This window comes from Phyllostomus discolor, chromosome 1 (genome assembly GCF_004126475.2).
Source record: "Phyllostomus discolor isolate MPI-MPIP mPhyDis1 chromosome 1, mPhyDis1.pri.v3, whole genome shotgun sequence".
NCBI classification, from domain to species: domain Eukaryota; kingdom Metazoa; phylum Chordata; class Mammalia; order Chiroptera; family Phyllostomidae; genus Phyllostomus; species Phyllostomus discolor.
Window position 1 is genome coordinate 198,737,665 of NC_040903.2, and position 17,980 is coordinate 198,755,644.

Below are 17,980 nucleotides of genomic sequence, written 5' to 3' on the forward strand. Positions count from 1 at the left end.
CTTAAAAAACAAAGGTATGTGAGTGGATACACACGCATATGTACTCTTTTTTGCACAAATAATGGAAATACTAGACATATTACTATGTCCTTTGTTTTCACCACTTACATCTTAGACCTCTCCATAACTACATATGAAAAACTTCCACATTCTCTTCTACAGCTAATTAATATTTCATTCACTGGATATTCTATAATTTATTTATCCAGTTCCCTACTGATAAACATTTATGTCCTTTCTAATCTTTTACCATTACAGATAATGCTATAATAACCTTGTCTCTGTACATTAAACAGACACATGAATAAATCTATTATATAAATTCCTGGAAGAAATGGATCAATGAGGGCATAAATTATCATTTTGACGGATATTAAGAAATTGCCCTTCCAGCATTTGTACCAACTTACACTGCTATCAGCAATGCCTGAAACTGCCTGTTTCTATACACATTTACCAACAGTGAGACATCAAACTACACCCAGTGTAGTTATGATTTATTTTCTTATCATGAGTTAGGTTGAGCATTTTTCATACATTAAGAGTCATTTCTCATAGCATCTTGACAGGCTAATGTATGCAGGAAAAAAGTGAAAAGATATTGTTTTTACTTTTGTAAGGTTAAAGGTATATGCTAAATTACATAAGAACCACTGAGAAAACAACTTATAATTGGATTCAGAGAGGCAGAAAGTAAGAAAATGAGAGAGAAATTTATTTCCAGAAGTGTAAAGTGTACAGATGCAGTCTTGTTTTAAAGAGAAAACAATTAAAAACATAGCTTTTCAGATTTCCTAAACTTACTTAGTGATATTTAGACTACTGTAAAGAAGCAAAAGCCAATTTTTCTATAGTACAGCTTTTACTTTGTCCGCCAAATATAGACCAATTCTACAGGGATTCCTAACAGAGACCAGAGAAACCAGGGCGAGTTTTGCAAATTTAGATGGTATGTGGGAAAATGTTGTTTTTTTTTAATTTTAACGTATATGTATTTATTTTAATATTAGGAAAAACTGACACATCAAACTAGTAATGTCACAGATATTACTCAAAATGAAACAATCTCAAATGTCAGTTTAAAGAAAAATTAATAATCAAATGATATTGGCATGTAGTTGCTCACATGGCAGCAGTAAGACTGTGCTACTTGAATGGTTACGGTCCTAAAAAACAATGAACAGAGAAGGGCAAATGGAAGCTCAAGAACCACTCGACCTGTAAGTGATGGCCAAAGGAGAAAAGGGAGAAAAAAAAAGAACCTTTCTTAAAATGATTTATTTTCTATTTTTAAAATATGTGTTTTCTGTCCTGGTATGGCGCAGTGGACTGAGTCCCGCCTGCAAACTGAAAGGCCGCTGGTTAGATTCGCAGGCAGGGCACAGTGCCTGGGCTGCAGGCCAGGTCCCCAGTTGGGGGTGTGTGAAAGGCTACTAATCAATGCACCTCGCACATGTCGAAGTTTCTCTCCCTCTCTTTCTCTCTCCCTTCCCCTCTCTCTAAAAATCAATAAAATCTTTAATTTAAAAAAATCATCCATATTTTTAAAAATAAGTGTTTTCTTTCTGTTACCAGACTATGGTTTCAGACATTCTGATCATAGTACAGACTTAAATTTACTGTGTACTTATACTTTCTCTACAAAGAGAACCAAAAAGTAGGCTTTTCTAAAGCATCTGAATATCAAGTCAAAGTTCTTCAGAACAGGTCTCACAGGACTTCCCTTTCACTAAACGGGGAGCAAAAAGATAATTAGCCTGAGCTACTAGATTCAAGTACAGAGGAACCAAAAGCAGGTTATGTGGTTATAGACTCAAGAAGCTCAAACAGAAAGAAACTGGCTGAGTTTATATTCCAACCAAACCCAGAGACCATGCAATCCAATTTCTCCTCAGCCCGTATGAGTGGGAAATGCTCCTGAGTGGTCAGATTATAAACCTTAGGTGGGATGTCATGGACTGAATGATGACAGGACTAACTGGCTATCTCAACACCATAAAAATGCAACCACTGTAAGAGAAAAAAAATAACCCACAGGCAGGCAAATTTACAGGGTGTTTTGACATGAAACTGCAAGAGAAACCAAAAAAAAAAACATAAGGGTTCTTTGGCATAGACTTCTACTCTTTTATTCTATCCAATATGGTAGCTACCAAGTTTTAAATTTGAAAATTAAATTGAAATGGCCATAGAAATGCAACACTTTCATCACTGAAGAAAGACACTGCACCACTCTAAATCCTACATAAAAACCGTGAACAAGGTCACATGCCCTGTTTCCAGTCCTTAATGTCTAAATGCATTAATAGTGCTCAAGGTCACATACACCAAACCAAGTTCTACTGCTGATTTCAGGGTCATAACAGATTTTGCTCTGTATTTTTCCCACAGCTTTCCAATCATTAAAAGAGAAAGAAGAAGAACAAACACCCTGCTTTTAAGTGATGCAACATGTATGTCTCAGAGTTTCACTATGTAAAGAGTAATCTCTCTCTCCTCTTGGGGACTGCAGGACCCACGTGTCCCAAATAATAGACTATTAAAAACAATTACAGTTCATAAAACAATAAGAACGCTATGACCCCTGGAGAGCTTGGTTCAGAAGCACATAAACACTATTCTTACTTTATCACCAAAACCTCAGCTAACAGACATGAAGACTGTCAAAAGGTATTCTCTGCAGCAAACACTTTTACAAATACTTTTAAAAGACAAGTTATGATTATTCTGTTACAAGTTCCTGCTTTGAAGGAATGATACATGGAGAAACCAAAACCCTCAGTTCGATAACCACCTCATTTCTTCTTGCTGGCTTCCCTCTAAGAAAGGATGACAGAAACCTCCTTCGATTTCCCTCATTCTTAGGCCTCTACTGCTTACTCGTTGGATCGTTTCCAAAGGAGGCGGCAGAAGGATCCAAACTCCTAACTGGAGTTTACCCCAAGCTTTTAAACTCCGAGCCAAAGCAAAAGCACGATTTCCACACCGCTCTGCAAACCCAGCGTAACTGTAACTCAAAGTTTCTCAACAGCAGCACCACTGACGTTTGGGACCAGATAATGCTGCACTGCGGGGGCCGTCCTGTGCATCACACGGTGTTTACCAGCCTCCCTGGCCTCTGCCCCACTAGATGTCAGCAACGCCCTCCTTTTCCGCCCCAGCTGGGCGTTGTGACAACTAAAAAGCCTCCTGGGGGAGTCAAAATCGCTCCTGGTTGAGAACTACTGCTTTAACCTAAGGAACATTCTTCATCATCTCAACCCTAATTCCTCATGATCACTGGATGCTCCTCCACATCTCTGGGGTGAGGCTTTGTCCCACAATTCAGCAAATATTTACAGAACCTCTAACAGGGGTGTCCAACTTTTTGGCGTCACTGGACCACACTGAAAGAAGGGTTGTCTTGGGCCACACATTAAATACACAAACACTAATGAAAACTGATGAGCAAAAAAAAAAAAAAAAAAGGTCTGTGTATAATTTACAATTTTGTGTTGGACCGCATTCATAGCCATCCTGGGCCACATGCAATGCAGCCCGTGGGCAGCAGGTTGGAGACTCCAGCCTAGGACAAAACACTAAGGGCTCTAGGAGATACACAAGCCAGATTCTGTCCCTCAAACAAGATTCTGGGGGGTGGCAGGGGATAAGTACATCAAAAGCTGTAATAAAAAACACCCAATTATATCATGTTCTGAAGTGCTGGTTTTTGTTCCTCATCAAACTAAAAATACCTAGAGGGCAAAGACCATACCCTGGATTACTAATACTTGATTAATGACCAATAAAAATAAAAATAAGCTACTGTAAACTTCATCGTAACATGGTGACAATTTCATAGGGACAGTATAAACTCCACAGCTAACTTGGGCAGTAAGTTAACCTCCCTTGGCTGCACAGTGGAGAGAAAAATGACAGGAAGTCAGATAATACAAGCCAATCTTTTCCCACTGCTTTTTCTGGCACAGAGCAAGCAATGTAAGCTATCATTGTTATTATTTTATTAGCTGTTTTACTAGCAACAAATCCTACCTCAAGGAGAAGATCCTGCTCCAGGACACAATAACAAATCCCTGCAGGAAATAAAATGAAATCAACACTCACCCTGCTTTCTGAGGGCAAGAAGAGAAAGTAACCTAAGTATTTCTAGCAATGTCCTAGGAAGACCAAGTGCATACAGGAACCAGTTGGAGGTGTAGGGGGTCCTCCAGAGACAAACCCATTACCCTCCGATATACACTGAACTATTCTTTATTTTTTAAAATAGATTTTACAGAGAGGAAAGGAGAGGGAGAGGAAGGGAGGGGGAAAGTGGGAGAGAGACACACATTGACATATTGTTTCATTTATTTATGCATTTATTAATTGTTTCTTGTGTGTTCCCCTGACCTGAGATCCAATCTTGGCATACCAGTAAGACACTCCAACCAACTTAGCTACCCAGCCAGGGTCCTAAACTTAAGACCTTTCCATTTCAAATGCTTGGGTGTGTTTGCCATAACCACACAAAGATGTAAAGGGGAAGTAAAAAAAATCCTTATTTCAAAAATACTGACCCATGCAAGGCACAGATGATTATGAGTCTTTCTGAGTATTCATTTGCTTAATCTTCAAGATATTTGGCTTCGATGTTCTATTACTATAAATACATGTCATCAATTTTGAATTTACTACAAGGCACAGAGTTCATAAGAAGGGGAAAAAAGACAAAAACTGTTGCTACATGTTTCACAGTAAGAGAAGATAAAGCCGGCTGGGAGGGGTGGGCTAGGCTAGGTGATTCAAAGACGTGAGTGTTTGGCCCAAGCAGCGTTAGGGGACGGGAGATACTTGGGATAGAAGTAAAAGACAGGAAAAGTCACCATGCTAGGGCATACACAGCCGGGAATGCTCAGCACAGCACACCGGGTTTAGACGAGCAAAAACAGACCTTATTCTCATAAGAATGGACACCACCAGTTTGGCATGTACCCTGGGCTAGGCACACATCAAGTGCTTCGTGCATAGTGGGTCATGTAACCGAGCAATAGTCAGGTACCCACAATTTACAGAGGAAGAAACCGAGACAGGTAAGTGACCCACCGAAGGTCACTTAGTAAACTGAAAATTCAGACTCCAACCCAGGTACCGTGGCACCACCTCTACCGCTATACTTGACAGTGTCTATTTTAATTTCAGACCTGGAAAATTAAGTTGCAGTTGCTACGTGGTGAGACCAGTTCTCTCCCCCTATCCCTTTGTATTTCAAAAGAGCGTCCTTTTAGCTGCGACCTGTGTGGTGATCATACAGAGTCCCGAAGAGGTGAAACTGTGATAGACGGACCCTGTTGCCTTCGGGCTCTGCAGTGATCCGCACGGAGGAACTTGAGCGGACACAAATGGAGGTAAGCGCCTTGAGCAAGAAGAGGAGGGTCCTGGAGAATGAGGGAAGTCGCCAAAGTTCCTATTTCAGTCCCTATTTCCTGGCCACTACGTTCATTCAAAAGACCCCCGAGCCAACTGTCCTTTTCATCTTTCCCACTCTGAGATGGAGAGGATGCAGGCGAGGCAGGGGCCTACGGGCAGGGAAGCTAGGGCCAAGTGGGATGGGGGCTGAGAGGCGGGCGGAAAGGCAGGAGCCGGGGACCGAGGTGGGGATCGGGGTGGGGGGCCAGAGGTGGGACAGCGAGGCCAGTGGGGTGGGGGGCGGCAGCCGAGGAGTGTTCCGCGGACGCGCAGAAGCCGAAGCGGCGCCCGGGGCGGAGCAGCTCTGTCGGTACCATCTGGGCCGATCAGAGAAAGGAAGCGAGGCATGAACCAAGGCATTTCGAAACGGGAGGAGAAAAGAACCTCGAGCGCAGACCAGGGGCCGGGGGTCGCGGCCCGGGGGAGCGGGGCCCCGGCTGGAGCGAAGACGGGAGTTTCTGCGCGCGAAGGGGCTGCCCAGGCGGGGCAGCGCGCGGCCGAGCCCGCAGCCGAGGTGCGGGGGCCCCGAGGCCGGGCGGCGCCCGCGCCGGCTCCCTGGCCTTGCGTACCTGAGACGGCCGCCTGGCTCCCCTTCGCTCCCGGGCCGTCCCCGACGCCGCCCGCCGGCTCTCGAGCCGCCGCCGGGCTCCAGAAGCCCGGCCCCTCAGCCGCCCGCGGGTCCGACATCTGCAGCGGAGCGGAGAGCGCCTCCGCCGCCCGCCGCGAGCGGCTCCGGAAAGAGCCGAGGGCCGAGTGCGCGCCGGGAAGTGCCGAGCGGCGCCCGCGGGCCGGAAGGGGCAGTGCGCCGCCCCGAGCCGTCGCAGGAGCTCCGGCCGGCGGGCCCTGGCGACGCGGACGTGGGCAGGGTTACCGCGTGCTTTTGATCGCAGGTTTTTAAAGTACGGAGTGAGAGAACAAACAAAACCTGGGGGAAGATCCAGGAAGACCTGGCCGGAAATCGTGGTATCCGCAGAGACGCTATCGGAAGTTAGGGTTGCTAGGAGGCTTGGCGCGCGGGCTGATCGGCGTCATGGCTGAAGTCCCAGAGGACTACAATTCCGACCCCGATGAAAATGAAGACCTGGGGTCCGAGAGACCACAACTGCCTGGGCTTCTTAAAAGAACTGAAAATGCGGAACCAGACGTCAGGGCAGAGGCAGACCTGGAGCCACTTGAAGAGATGGACCAAGAGCCACAGCCAGAGACGGCGGAGGAGAACTTCAAAGACCTGGCGTCTGAGAGTACTAATAATATAGACCCACACCAAAACCCAACCCTGACGCCCGAGGAAGAGATTCCCAAGGAGTCAGAGACGGATCGTTCTAGCGAGACTGAAACTGGGATCCCCGAAGAGGTGATGTTGGAGACATCCGGAGGGATGGTAGAGGAGTTTTTCAAGGATTTGGAGGCCCGTATGGATGAAAAGCAGGAGGAGCCAGACCTAGAGCCACCGGAGGAGCCCACGCCAGATGTTACAGAGGATGTATTCGTAGAGTCAGCAAAGGAAATAGATCTAGAGCTACCGGAGGAAACTGAGTCTGAGGTTCCATGGGCCACAGTCAGTGAGACAGGATTAGAGTTAGTAGAGGAAACCAAACCAGGGGCTGCAGAGGAAATACAGACAGAGCAAAAGGAAGAGTCAAGTCTGGAACCTCCAGAGGAGACCGAACCTGAGTTTCCAAGTGAGAAACCAAGAAAATCAATTGAAGAGGCAGTTCTGCAGCCACAAGAGGCGACCACATCAGAGTCTCCAGAGCAGACACAAACAGAGTCACCTGAGGAGGAAAGGACAGAGCCATCTGAGCAGACCATACTGGAGTTTACAGAAGAGAAAGCAAGAAAGTCTCCTGAGGAGGCAGGTCTAGAGTCTACAAAAGATACTAAGTCAGGCGTTTCAGAGGAGACAGGAGAAAAACCAACTGAGGATGAAGGGACTGAGCAGACTGAACAGGAGTTTCCAGACCAGAAACCTAGTGACTATACTGAGGAGACGCAAACAAAGTCAACTGAAGCCGAGCTACCAGAAGAGATCAAATCAGAGTTTCCTGAGGAAAAATCAAGTAAACCAATTGAAGAAATGGGTCTAGAGTTATTAGGAGAGATCAAATCAGAAATTCAAGAGGAGATACAAAGACAGTCAACTGTGGAGAAAGTTCTAGAACCACCAGAAGATACTGAACCAACAGTTCAAAAAGATACGCAGGGAGAATCAGCTAAGGAGACAGGACTAGCACCACTACAGGAGTCCAAATCAGAGGACACACCGAGAGAGTCAACTGAAGAGAAAGATCTAGAACCACCAGAACAGATTGTACCAGAGTTTGAAGAGGAAGAACCAAAGACACAGAGTAAATCAACTGAGGACACAGGTCAGGTGCCACCACAGGAGACCAAACCATTAGTTCAAGAGAAGACACCAACACAGCCAACTAGGGATAAAGATTCAGAGTTACCGGATAAAGATTTAGGGTTACCAGATGAAGCCAAAGCACTACATAGACAAGAGACATATAAAGAATTTGCCAAGGAAGATAGGTCAAAACCAATCAAATTTAAGTATTTCGTAGAGAAAGATGAGCTAGAGGATTCTGATAATGAAGAAACATCGTTAGCAAAAGAAACTGAAAAAGTTATGAAAGACTCTATGTTAGAGTCTCTAGAGGTAAGAGGCATAGACTCAGTAAAAACAGATTATATGTTTTCAAAAGAATCCCCGAAACTGTATGAGCTTACTGATACCAGTGATGACTTACATCCCTCAGAGTCTCAGAGGGATTTAAGAGAGTCCCTAGAGTTGAAGAAACTGGTACATGAAGATCAAGGAACCCAGTCAAAAGAAAGGATTGAGCTACAATTTGAGTGTCTTAAATGGAGCCCAGAAAAAGTTGCAGAGTGGATTAGCGAATTAGGCTTCCCTCAATACAAGGTATACAAAAATAATTTTTTTGACATTATACTCTCATTCTTCTGTTTATTTTTCTAGCCTTACCTGAGTTCTTCCCTCTTTCTTACTAGGAGTATAGAAAAGTCCTGAACTATGGTAGAAGTAACTTGGATTTTAATTTTGGCCTTTCCATTGATGGATATTTTTATTTGGGGAGAGGAGAGTCACATTTGTATGTTTTTCTTATTCATCGCAGTGATTTTACTTCACTGCAATCCTTGAATAAAAAGACTAAGGAATTTATATAGACCTCTTTTCATAGAAAACTGTATTTTTTCCCCTGAAAACTATTTTTTAATAGCTTTCATCCAAGGTAGACTTTTTGGTACTTTGTGAAGTTGTTTTAGGTCCCTAACTTGAAGTTGTAGTATTAATCTCAAGTGTCCCAAATATGTCATATGTATCATGAACACCTAACAATACTAATTTAAATAGCCAATTAACCAAAAATAGTGTTATTGAAAAGACAAAGTGAAAAGTAAATCCTTTTATTTCATTGATGCCAATTATGTTCTTAGGCTACTACAAAAAGAAAACAAGATCTAGTATTTTTTTGTAACCCCATACTTAAAATGTAGTTGCAGCATGAAAGAACTGATTGTATCATGCAAAAAAAAAATTAGCAAAAGCTTAGATGGAAAATATGTGTGATTATTAGGATTAGTACTAAATTTAAACTTAATTTAAATTTAAAATTTGCTCAGTATAGAACAGGAGGAAAACATGATTTATTCCCTCCCTCCCTTCCCCACCCTCCTTCTCCCCTCCCTCCCTCCTCCCTGCCCCCTTCCTCTCTCTCTCCCTTCCTTCCTCTTTCCCTTCTTTCCTTCCTTCCTTCCTTCCTTCCCTTCTTTTCCCGCCCTCTCTCCCTCCCTCCCTCCCTTCCAACCATACATCTTTTGAATGATGTTCTCATTGTACTAACAGGAGTGTTTTACCACAAACTTCATCAGTGGCCGAAAACTCATCCATGTAAACTGCTCAAACCTCCCTCAGATGGGGATAACAGATTTTGAGGACATGAAGGTGAGTTGTGTATCAAGTTTCCCCATAGACCACTGTAACAGTGCTCCTGGGTTAAAACAAATCTCCTTTTCTTCCTCCCTGGCCTCCAATTTCTGTCAGTAGTGTTACTGGACTCCCAGCCCCCAGGCTCACAGTGGTTTCTTCCTCTCTCCTTCTGTCTCCTTTGATCCCCACAAAGATCCCATGAACTGTCAGTTCTTATAGCATGTGGTTTTCTCCATTCCCACTTGTTCAGACTGTTATTGCCTTACACTTAGAACATTCTAGCAACCTTCTGCTTGTAGACGCTGTGGGCCCTCTGGATTCAAGAGTGCTTCTTTTAAACACTCACCTTCCAACCATATATATGCTACTCAGAAACCTTTTGGATCCCCTCTGCCTACATGATAGGCTCAACCCCTTAGTTTAGGATTCAAGCCCCTCCCCAGGTTTTCTCCAGCCACCATCCTCTTCCTGCCACTCTTCTACATGCATCTTCTGTTCTAGCCTCGCAGGTCTCACACGCTCCCAAACCTGTCTTGTGCATTCCTCTTTCTGCAGCTTGCCCCTTCTCTATGGCTAATATGAATCTTAATCATCCTTAAGACCCAGCTCAACTTCTCCCCAAGAAGTCTTTCCTGACCTTCCCAGGTCACAGTAACCTCTCCTTCCAAGATCTCATACATTCTATGTCTCTACCACCCATTGGCACTTAAGTAACACCATACGTATTTTGCCTGCTTTGGTACCTAACTTGAAAACAAGTTACATTAACCTCTTTGGACCTCAGTTTCCTAAGATTTCTCCAGCACCAACAGTCCATGACCATGTTTCTTTGCCTCATAATACTCTCCATTTATAGTGTTTAATAGTTTACAAAGCTTCACATACATAATCTCATTGATAACCTTTCCTTTAATACCAGCTCCCCATCATACCAGTGGTTTCATTCAGTACACTACTGCCCATAAATGTTCTGCTTCAGTGGTTCTTAAACTTGGATAGTCTTCAAAATCAGATGAATTTTTCTTTTAAAGATTCCTAGGCTCCACAGTCCAGAGATGTTGATTCATTATATGTAGGGTAAACCCTGGAATTTGTCCCCCAGGTGACTCTTGATCAAACCTTAGAACCACATAATTCTGTAAGTGATATGATTTAGAAAAGGAAATTATACTTGTTAATACCTAATCCCTTTTCCTGGCAACAAGAAATGAAGAAATCCTTTAAATTAGCCCTAGCTGGCGTAGCTCAGTGGATTGAGTGCGGGCTGCGAACCAAAGTGTCGCAGGTTCAATCCCCAGTCAGGGCACATGCCTAAGTTGCAGGCCATGCCCCCCAGCAACTGCACATTGATGTTTCTCTCTCTCTCTCTTTCTCCCTCCCTTCCCTCTCTAAAAATAAATAAAATCTTTAAAAAAAAGAAATCCTTTAAATTATTAAACACATTAAGCTCTAAATGAGCATTTAATCTCTTAAATTCTACTAATAGCTGTCCTGATATTTCTGACTCCAGTCCAGCACCACAAGGTTCATTCCAGCCTTCCCATCCTTCTTACTCCCTGTCCGCCTTTGCTGCTTTGTAACTTCTTTCTCTGACAGTGGGCAGCCTGGCTCTCCTTATCTGTAAACATATGAGAAACACCTTTCCCAGAGTACAGTGTTTATATATAGTTGTTTTGTCTTTAGCCTTACACTATCTAGACCAGTGATTTTATCATGGCACACATAAACTAATTACTAAAACTTTGCAGCGTACCAAAAAGGTGTATTTTTTGCCAAACTGACAAAAAAAAAAATAGCCCTAACTGGTACGGCTCAGTGGATTAAGCACCAGCCTGTGAAAAGGTCGCCAGTTTGATTCCCAGCCAGGACACACGTCTGGGTTGCCGGGCTGGTCCCCAGTTGGGGGCATGTGAAAGGCAACTGGTTGATATTTGTCTCCTTCTCTTTCTTCCTCCTTTCCCTTCTCTCTAAAAATAAATAAATAAATAGGTGTAATTTTGATTCATTCACACCAAATGGCTATTATTGTGTTGACTGTTCTCATTTTTTTATTTGACAATCTAAGGGAAAAGAGGTCAGTGCCCCTGATTAAATAGTCATGTATTGCCTTTTTAAAAAGTTCTTGTAGCACACCAGTTGAAAATCACTGACCTAGACAAAGCACTGGTTTTCAAAGTCAGCTCCTTTATTCCCTACCTCCTTATCAGGGGTTGCACAACGTCCTGGCTCTTTAAAAACTTGCATAAAGCCACACTGTATGCAGTTCTGTGGGTTTTAACAAGTGCACAGGGTCAGGGATCCGAAACAATTCTATAACCCTAACATTTCCCGTGTCCCCTCTGTAGTCACCCTATCCCTCCACCCCAATCCTGGCAACCACTAAATTGTTTTTGTCCCTTTGGCTTTTTAAAAAAATATTTTATTTATTTATTTATTTTTAGAGAGGGTAAGGAAAGGAGAGAGGGAGAGAATCATCAATGTGTGGTTGTGTCTCATGTGCCCCCTACTGGGGACCTGGCCTACAACACAGGCATGTGTCCTGACTGGGAATCGAACCAGCAACCCTTTGGGTTGCAGTCCCTCACTCAGGCCACTGAGCTACACCAGCCAGGGCTGTCCCTTTGGTTTTGACTTTTCTAGAATGTCACATAAATGGAATCAAATAATATGTAGCCTTTGAGTTTGGCTTCTTTCCTTTAGCAAAATGCATTTAAGATTAATTCACATTGTTATATGAATCAACAAGCAGATTTTAAGGAAATTATACATCTGCTTTAATAATGATGGTATAGATGATTTACATTTCAACCACAAAATTAGACCTTTAGGTTTAATTAAGGTAAGCAATAGGTTCCAGTTAAGCAAATGTGCCTTACTACTATAAGGTAACTAAGCCGTATGTAATAAATTGATAATGATGCCCTGGCTGGTGTGGCTCAGTGGATTGAATGCTGGCCTGTGAACCAAAGGGTCACCGGTTCGATTCCCAGGCAGGGCACATACCTGGGTTGTGCGCCAGATCTCCAGTTGGGGACAGGCGGGAGGCAACTACCTGGTCAATGTATCTCTCACACACCTATGTTTCTCTCCCTCTCTTTTTCCCTCCCTTCCTATCTCTCTAAAAATAAATAAATAAAATCCAAAAAATAAAAAATAAAAATAAATTGATAATAAAGCAAATCCATCTGCTAACAAATAAAAGCAAAATCAGCAGCTTTTTAAAATCATGATCAGTGCACAGCACAATGATGACAGAGTAAAAACAGAACCTCCCTGAGAGCCCTCAGTGCCGCAGACGCCGCCCGAGCCCACGGGGAGCAGGCGCTCACAAGTGCTGCCGAGCGCTGAGGACGGGCCACCGTCCTGGGACGTGGAATTAAGTATCCTTAGAAAACTTTAATATTGATCTTCCTGAACACCTACTTCAATAATCCTTACTAACTCAGTTAAGTTACCAGTAAGTTGCTTTAAGTCTTAGGCAAAAATAAGGTCTATTGCTCATTATTCATCAGGATTAAAGAAAGGACTCACAATTTTAGATAAATTTATAGCCCATCAGAGGACCTTCATGGTCCGTCAGTGAACTTCAGACATACCTTAAGGATCACTGAATTCGAGGAGGGGTGATTAGAGTATATTTCTTGATCCCACATGTAACTACGAATTGCTTTATAACACTTCTAACTTCTGCATTAAAAATTTAACAGCACTGAACTCTCTCGGCCCACAGTAGACACATGGCTATTTTGGTTAATAGTATGTCTGTGACTACAAGGTTCCTCCTCAGGGCACCATCTGTAAACATCAGTGAGTTTGTGAAATAACCTCTTCTGGTTAGGGACACTCAAAAGGAGAGTCAGGGTGCGATGCTGACCAAGCAAGGTGCTCAGTGTAGCAGCACCAGTTATCAATGAGGATTCTTAAGAGCCACCTGTAGTAACTTGGATCTCAACTCTTAGAAACCTCAATGGCTACACACCTCAATTAGTATTCCCACTGGAAAGCAAGAAAACCATGTAGATGTTCTTTTCCCCGCACACCATCTCTAGAGTCTAAACAAAACCAAGTAAGATTTGAGAAGAAAGGTGTCTTGCCTATCTAAAGTACATGGCTAATGGGAAGCTTTGTATCAGGTTTAGAATGGTCTGTGGCATGAATTTTACAGTCTTATAACTATAGCCAGTAGTTTTAAACTAAAAAAAAAATCCATTACACATAGTCCTTTGGCTGTGTTCTAGCAGCAGTTTCATGAACAACAGTCTCATCCAGACAAAGAATATGAATTTAAATAGCAGTATTAATAACAGACCTATGATTAAAACTAAAATTTGAAAATTCAATGATACCTTAATCTAGGATATCAAGTGGCATAATGCTCAATGAATATAAATTATGTTTTAGAAATACTGAGAATTGTGGCAAAAGATGCTTTAAAAGAATTACCTATATTCACATATAGGTACTAAGAAAACAGCTGGAACTTTAATGTCTGCTGTTTAGAATTTAAGATGTATTTTTAGTGAAACAAATTGAATAACTATTGCATAATAATTTTTTTACTTTAAAAAATGTTTTTTTCTTTATTTTTTTTTTATTCTAAAGAGAGGGGAAGGGAGGGGGAGAGAGAGGGAGAGAAACATCGTTGGGAGAGAGAAACATCAATCAGTTGCCTCTCACATGTGCTCCAGCCAGGGACCGAACCTGTAACCCATGCATGTGCCCTAACCAGGAATCGAACTGGCAACCTTTCGGTTTCCAGAACAATGCCCAGCCAACTGAGCCACACTGGCCAGGGCCATTATAATTTTTTCTAGCTGCAGATTAATTGAGCTTCTTATAGACATGTTATTTATTAACCTTTCCAGAGATAGGCATGCCTCCTAATCTGAGCATATTATTTGCTCAGATGGTTGGTCAGATTGCTCAGCCAAAGGAAAGCAATGAACCTACCTATAGCCATCTTATGTAAGCGCCTAGAAACCTCTGTAAATGAGATTTGAAAAGATGAATTACATTATGTTTCTCTTAAGAACTGTGTTTTGATAAGGCCAGGCTAGTAAGCCTTTCAAAATGTTACTTTATTGATGCATTTTCCCACAGAGATAACTGAAGGGGTTAGCATGCCAGCGGCCTAGGAGAGTGAGTAAGGCTGCTTTGATCTAGTTGTGTCTTCAGGTCAGTCCCACTCAACAACCGTCCTTGTGTTTCAGGTCATTTCTCGGCACACGCGGGAGCTCCTGGGAATCGAAGAACCTTTGTTTAATCGCTCCATCAGTCTTCCCTACAGGGACAATATCGGCTTATTTTTAGAGCGGAAAGGGCACACTGGGGCAAAATCTGATTCCTTGACCTTATCAGAATTTGTGCAAACAGCAGGACTACAAGAGTATGAGCCGCGATAACTGCCCCTCACTTGAATGCGGCATTATATTCGGAGCCATAAGGAAAAGCCACTTCACTTGGTCTGCAAGAGCAAGTTAACTTCCTCAGGGGAAGAAGTGTGGTCTCACAGGGTTTTCTTTTTCCCCTCTTCCTTAGGAGTCGGAGGTAGAACTCTGGGCTCTATTCCTGGTTCTACAGCCAACTCCCTGCACCTTCCCTTTATTTGTATTTTCATTTAGACTCATGTTAAAACAAAGATAGCAATATTTCTCTTTCTGGGTACCTGTAAGAATTCCCTGGTAAATTCTAGTAACGCACCTGGTAGCAGGAACATGTTGGGGCCCCTGCCACCCCGACAGTCCTCTCCACAGCTGCAGAAAAGGAAACGGCTTGATCGGTGAATCTGCACTCACGTCAGGCTGTGATGCCCGTCACAGGGGAGCTGCATCCCAGACAGCCAGGAGGAGGCGACCCCACCCTCTCGCACAGCGGGGAGACGCAGCCCCTCCCAGGGGGTGCACTGTCGCAGTCCAGGGCAGAGACTTCTCCGGTCTCTGCCCCAGACGGGAAGTGGTTCCTGGGGCCAGGAGCTCAGGCTGGGCTCCCGTGGACTCAGGGAGACCCCCGCACCCTCCGCCTGGGTGCTCACATTTCAGAGACGTCTCCACAGCCCCCCGCAGAAGTCAGTCCTGGGATATAAAAGTGGCAGAAGGCTTATTCGGCTTTTTAAAATATTGACATATATCTCAAAAATGGGGCAGTGGGGTGGAGAGGATTTATGAGTTTTCTGAAGAAAATATTTTAAGAAAAGGAAGGGGAAAGCCCCCTTCCCTTTTGTCATCATAGAAATATTTTTTTAAATATAGTTGAGATTTGTATTTACCTTTACAAACAGCTTGTGACAGTACCCTTAGAACCAGGGTCTGAGGTCGGTTCATAGGGCTCTCTTATGCGGGACCTGCCAGACCTTTATAAAATGAAATTCGGGCCAGAGTCGACCCATGACTGGACTGCTCAAAAGAAATTACAAAATGTTTCTTGTTGCTTGAATGACTCCAATTCCTCTCCAGTTTTATGGTCTTTTTCTTTCTACTCGTACGTACTTCTTGATTCTAAACACCACTGCAGAGCTGCCACCACCCAGAAGGGCAGGGGCGCATCCTGCCCGGCACCCTGCGCCTGAGTCGGTATCAGAGGGACACGTCGCTTTCTTTTCTCTCCTACCGAGAGAAGGAACGGCGCCTCGAATTAGCATTCATTCCAAGTGTTAATTTTTTTTTTAATCCTGAGGATATGTTTGTTTTGTTTTTAGGCTGGTCATTTTGGGAGTGAACTATCTCCCCCGTACTCTTCCAGTTTCTTTTTTTTTTAATTTATTGATTTTTGAGAAAGAGAAATATCAAATTGTATTAAAATGTTGTTCCACTTACTTATGCATTCATTGGTTGATTCTTCTATGTGCCCTGACCTGGAATTGAACCTGCAACCTTGGCATATCGGGACAGTGCTCTAACCAACTGAGCTACCCAGCCAGGGCCCTGAAGATATGTTTTTACTGATGAGGGGGTAGAGAGGGAGGGAAAGAGAGGGCCAGAGAGGGGGAGGGAGAGGGGGAGAGAGAGCGAGCTGAGTGTTAATATTTGGTGATGAAACTAATTTTTTCCCAAATTGGACTAACAAAATTTTATCTCAATCAATTCAATACCACTGAGTTTGCCTGACTCATAATTAAGCAAAAAAAAAAAAAAGAAGAAAAATGCATGTGATTAACCTGGGGCCATAGTAGTTTTCTTACACAGTGAATGGCTTTGTTCAAAAGCATGTAGCAGTTAGCACACGATGGTTCTGTTCAAGGACAGCATGGTCAGTGTCACCTTTCTCAACTTGATGACCAGTGCTGTTGTTTTCTACTGTATTACAGGTGACAAAGTATTTACAGAACATACATGGGGGGACCCCCAAAATGGAATCTGTCTATAAAAAATTGTGTATTTATTCTTACATGTGTAAACTTCAGTCACCTTCAAAGTACTCTCCATTTGATGCAATACACCTATCAAGATATTTTTTCCAGTGCTCAAAACAGTTTTTGAACTCGTCGATTTGATACCTTCTAGTGCTTCTGCTGTTTTTGGTTTCACCTGTTCCACATCAGCCACACATTCCCCTTTGAGGACTTTTTTCATTCCAGGAAACAAAAAAAGTTGCTTGGATGAGATCAGATGAACAGGGAGGATAGGGCATGGGGTCATGCCATTTTTGATCAAAGACTGCTGAACACTCAGTGCGGTGTGGGCAGGTGCGCTCATAAATCACCCATCATGAAATGGGCAAACACGTTGAAAGTCTTCAAAAAAATTTACTGAAGCCAAACACAGCCGCTCACCACACCACCAGCTGGTCCACGGACACAGATGGGTCCCTAGAACACTCACCCAGCAGGGGGAAGCCTGTACTACAAGAGACTGGCCCGCCAGAAGGTAATCTTTGGTTTTTTTGGTCCCTCCTCCTAAAGGAAATAATGTAGCACTATAGAAATAAGATACATGTTTTTTAGAAATAGTCATTTAATATAAACCTATTTTTTAAAATGCTTGTATCGTTGCCCTGGCCAGGGGACTCAGTTGGCTGGAACATTGCTCCATACACCAACAAGGATGCAGTTTCCGTCCCTGGTCAGGGCACGTGCCTGGGTTGCGGGTTCCATCCCCAGTCGGGGTGCATACAGGAGGCAACCGACTGATGTCGCGCTCTCTCTCCCTCTGCCCTTCCCTCCCTCCCTTTCTCCCTCTCTAAAATCAATGAAAACATGTCCTAGGGTGAAAATTTAAAAATAAATTAACAAATTAATAAAGTTAAACATTTGTATGGTTAAGAATACTTTAAACGGAGACAGCTTTAATGGTAGTATCAATATATAGCTGAACTAAGCATGAAATGAGTCTTAAGTTGTTTACCATACATTTTACCTCTCTCTATAAAATGGTAGGAATATCAAGCTGTATCATTTCTCAGCTACATCCTGCTACAGGAAAAGAAGCTAATAATGACATTATGCCTTCTTAAATTTAGCTTTTAAAAGAGGGATAATTTATATTAACAAGGCTGTCCTGGGGAAGCAGCTTCCTGAAGTATGTCGGGTTATGTAGTTTCACTTGGGAGCTTCTAAAAGCCAGATAGCACGTACATTCCACTGTA

General features: G+C 43.1%; 2 protein-coding genes across 2 annotated transcripts in view; one reads left to right on the top strand and one right to left on the bottom strand.

The window, feature by feature from the left end:
• TMED8 (transmembrane p24 trafficking protein family member 8) overlaps positions 1-6,277 on the bottom strand; it is a 27,614-nt gene extending 21,337 nt beyond the window's left edge. The window contains exon 1 of the mRNA XM_028506937.2: positions 6,015-6,277. Within this exon, the coding sequence (XP_028362738.1) occupies positions 6,015-6,132 (118 nt within the window). The 5' untranslated portion in view covers positions 6,133-6,277. The remainder of the gene's footprint in view (positions 1-6,014) is intronic.
• Positions 6,231-15,841, top strand: SAMD15 (sterile alpha motif domain containing 15). The gene is made up of 3 exons (XM_028507234.2): positions 6,231-8,371; positions 9,317-9,415; positions 14,611-15,841. The coding sequence occupies exons 1-3, from the start codon at positions 6,476-6,478 to the stop codon at positions 14,800-14,802; spliced, it is 2,187 nt and encodes a 728-aa protein (XP_028363035.1). The 5' UTR covers positions 6,231-6,475; the 3' UTR covers positions 14,803-15,841.
• Positions 15,842-17,980: the final 2,139 nt, after the last annotated feature.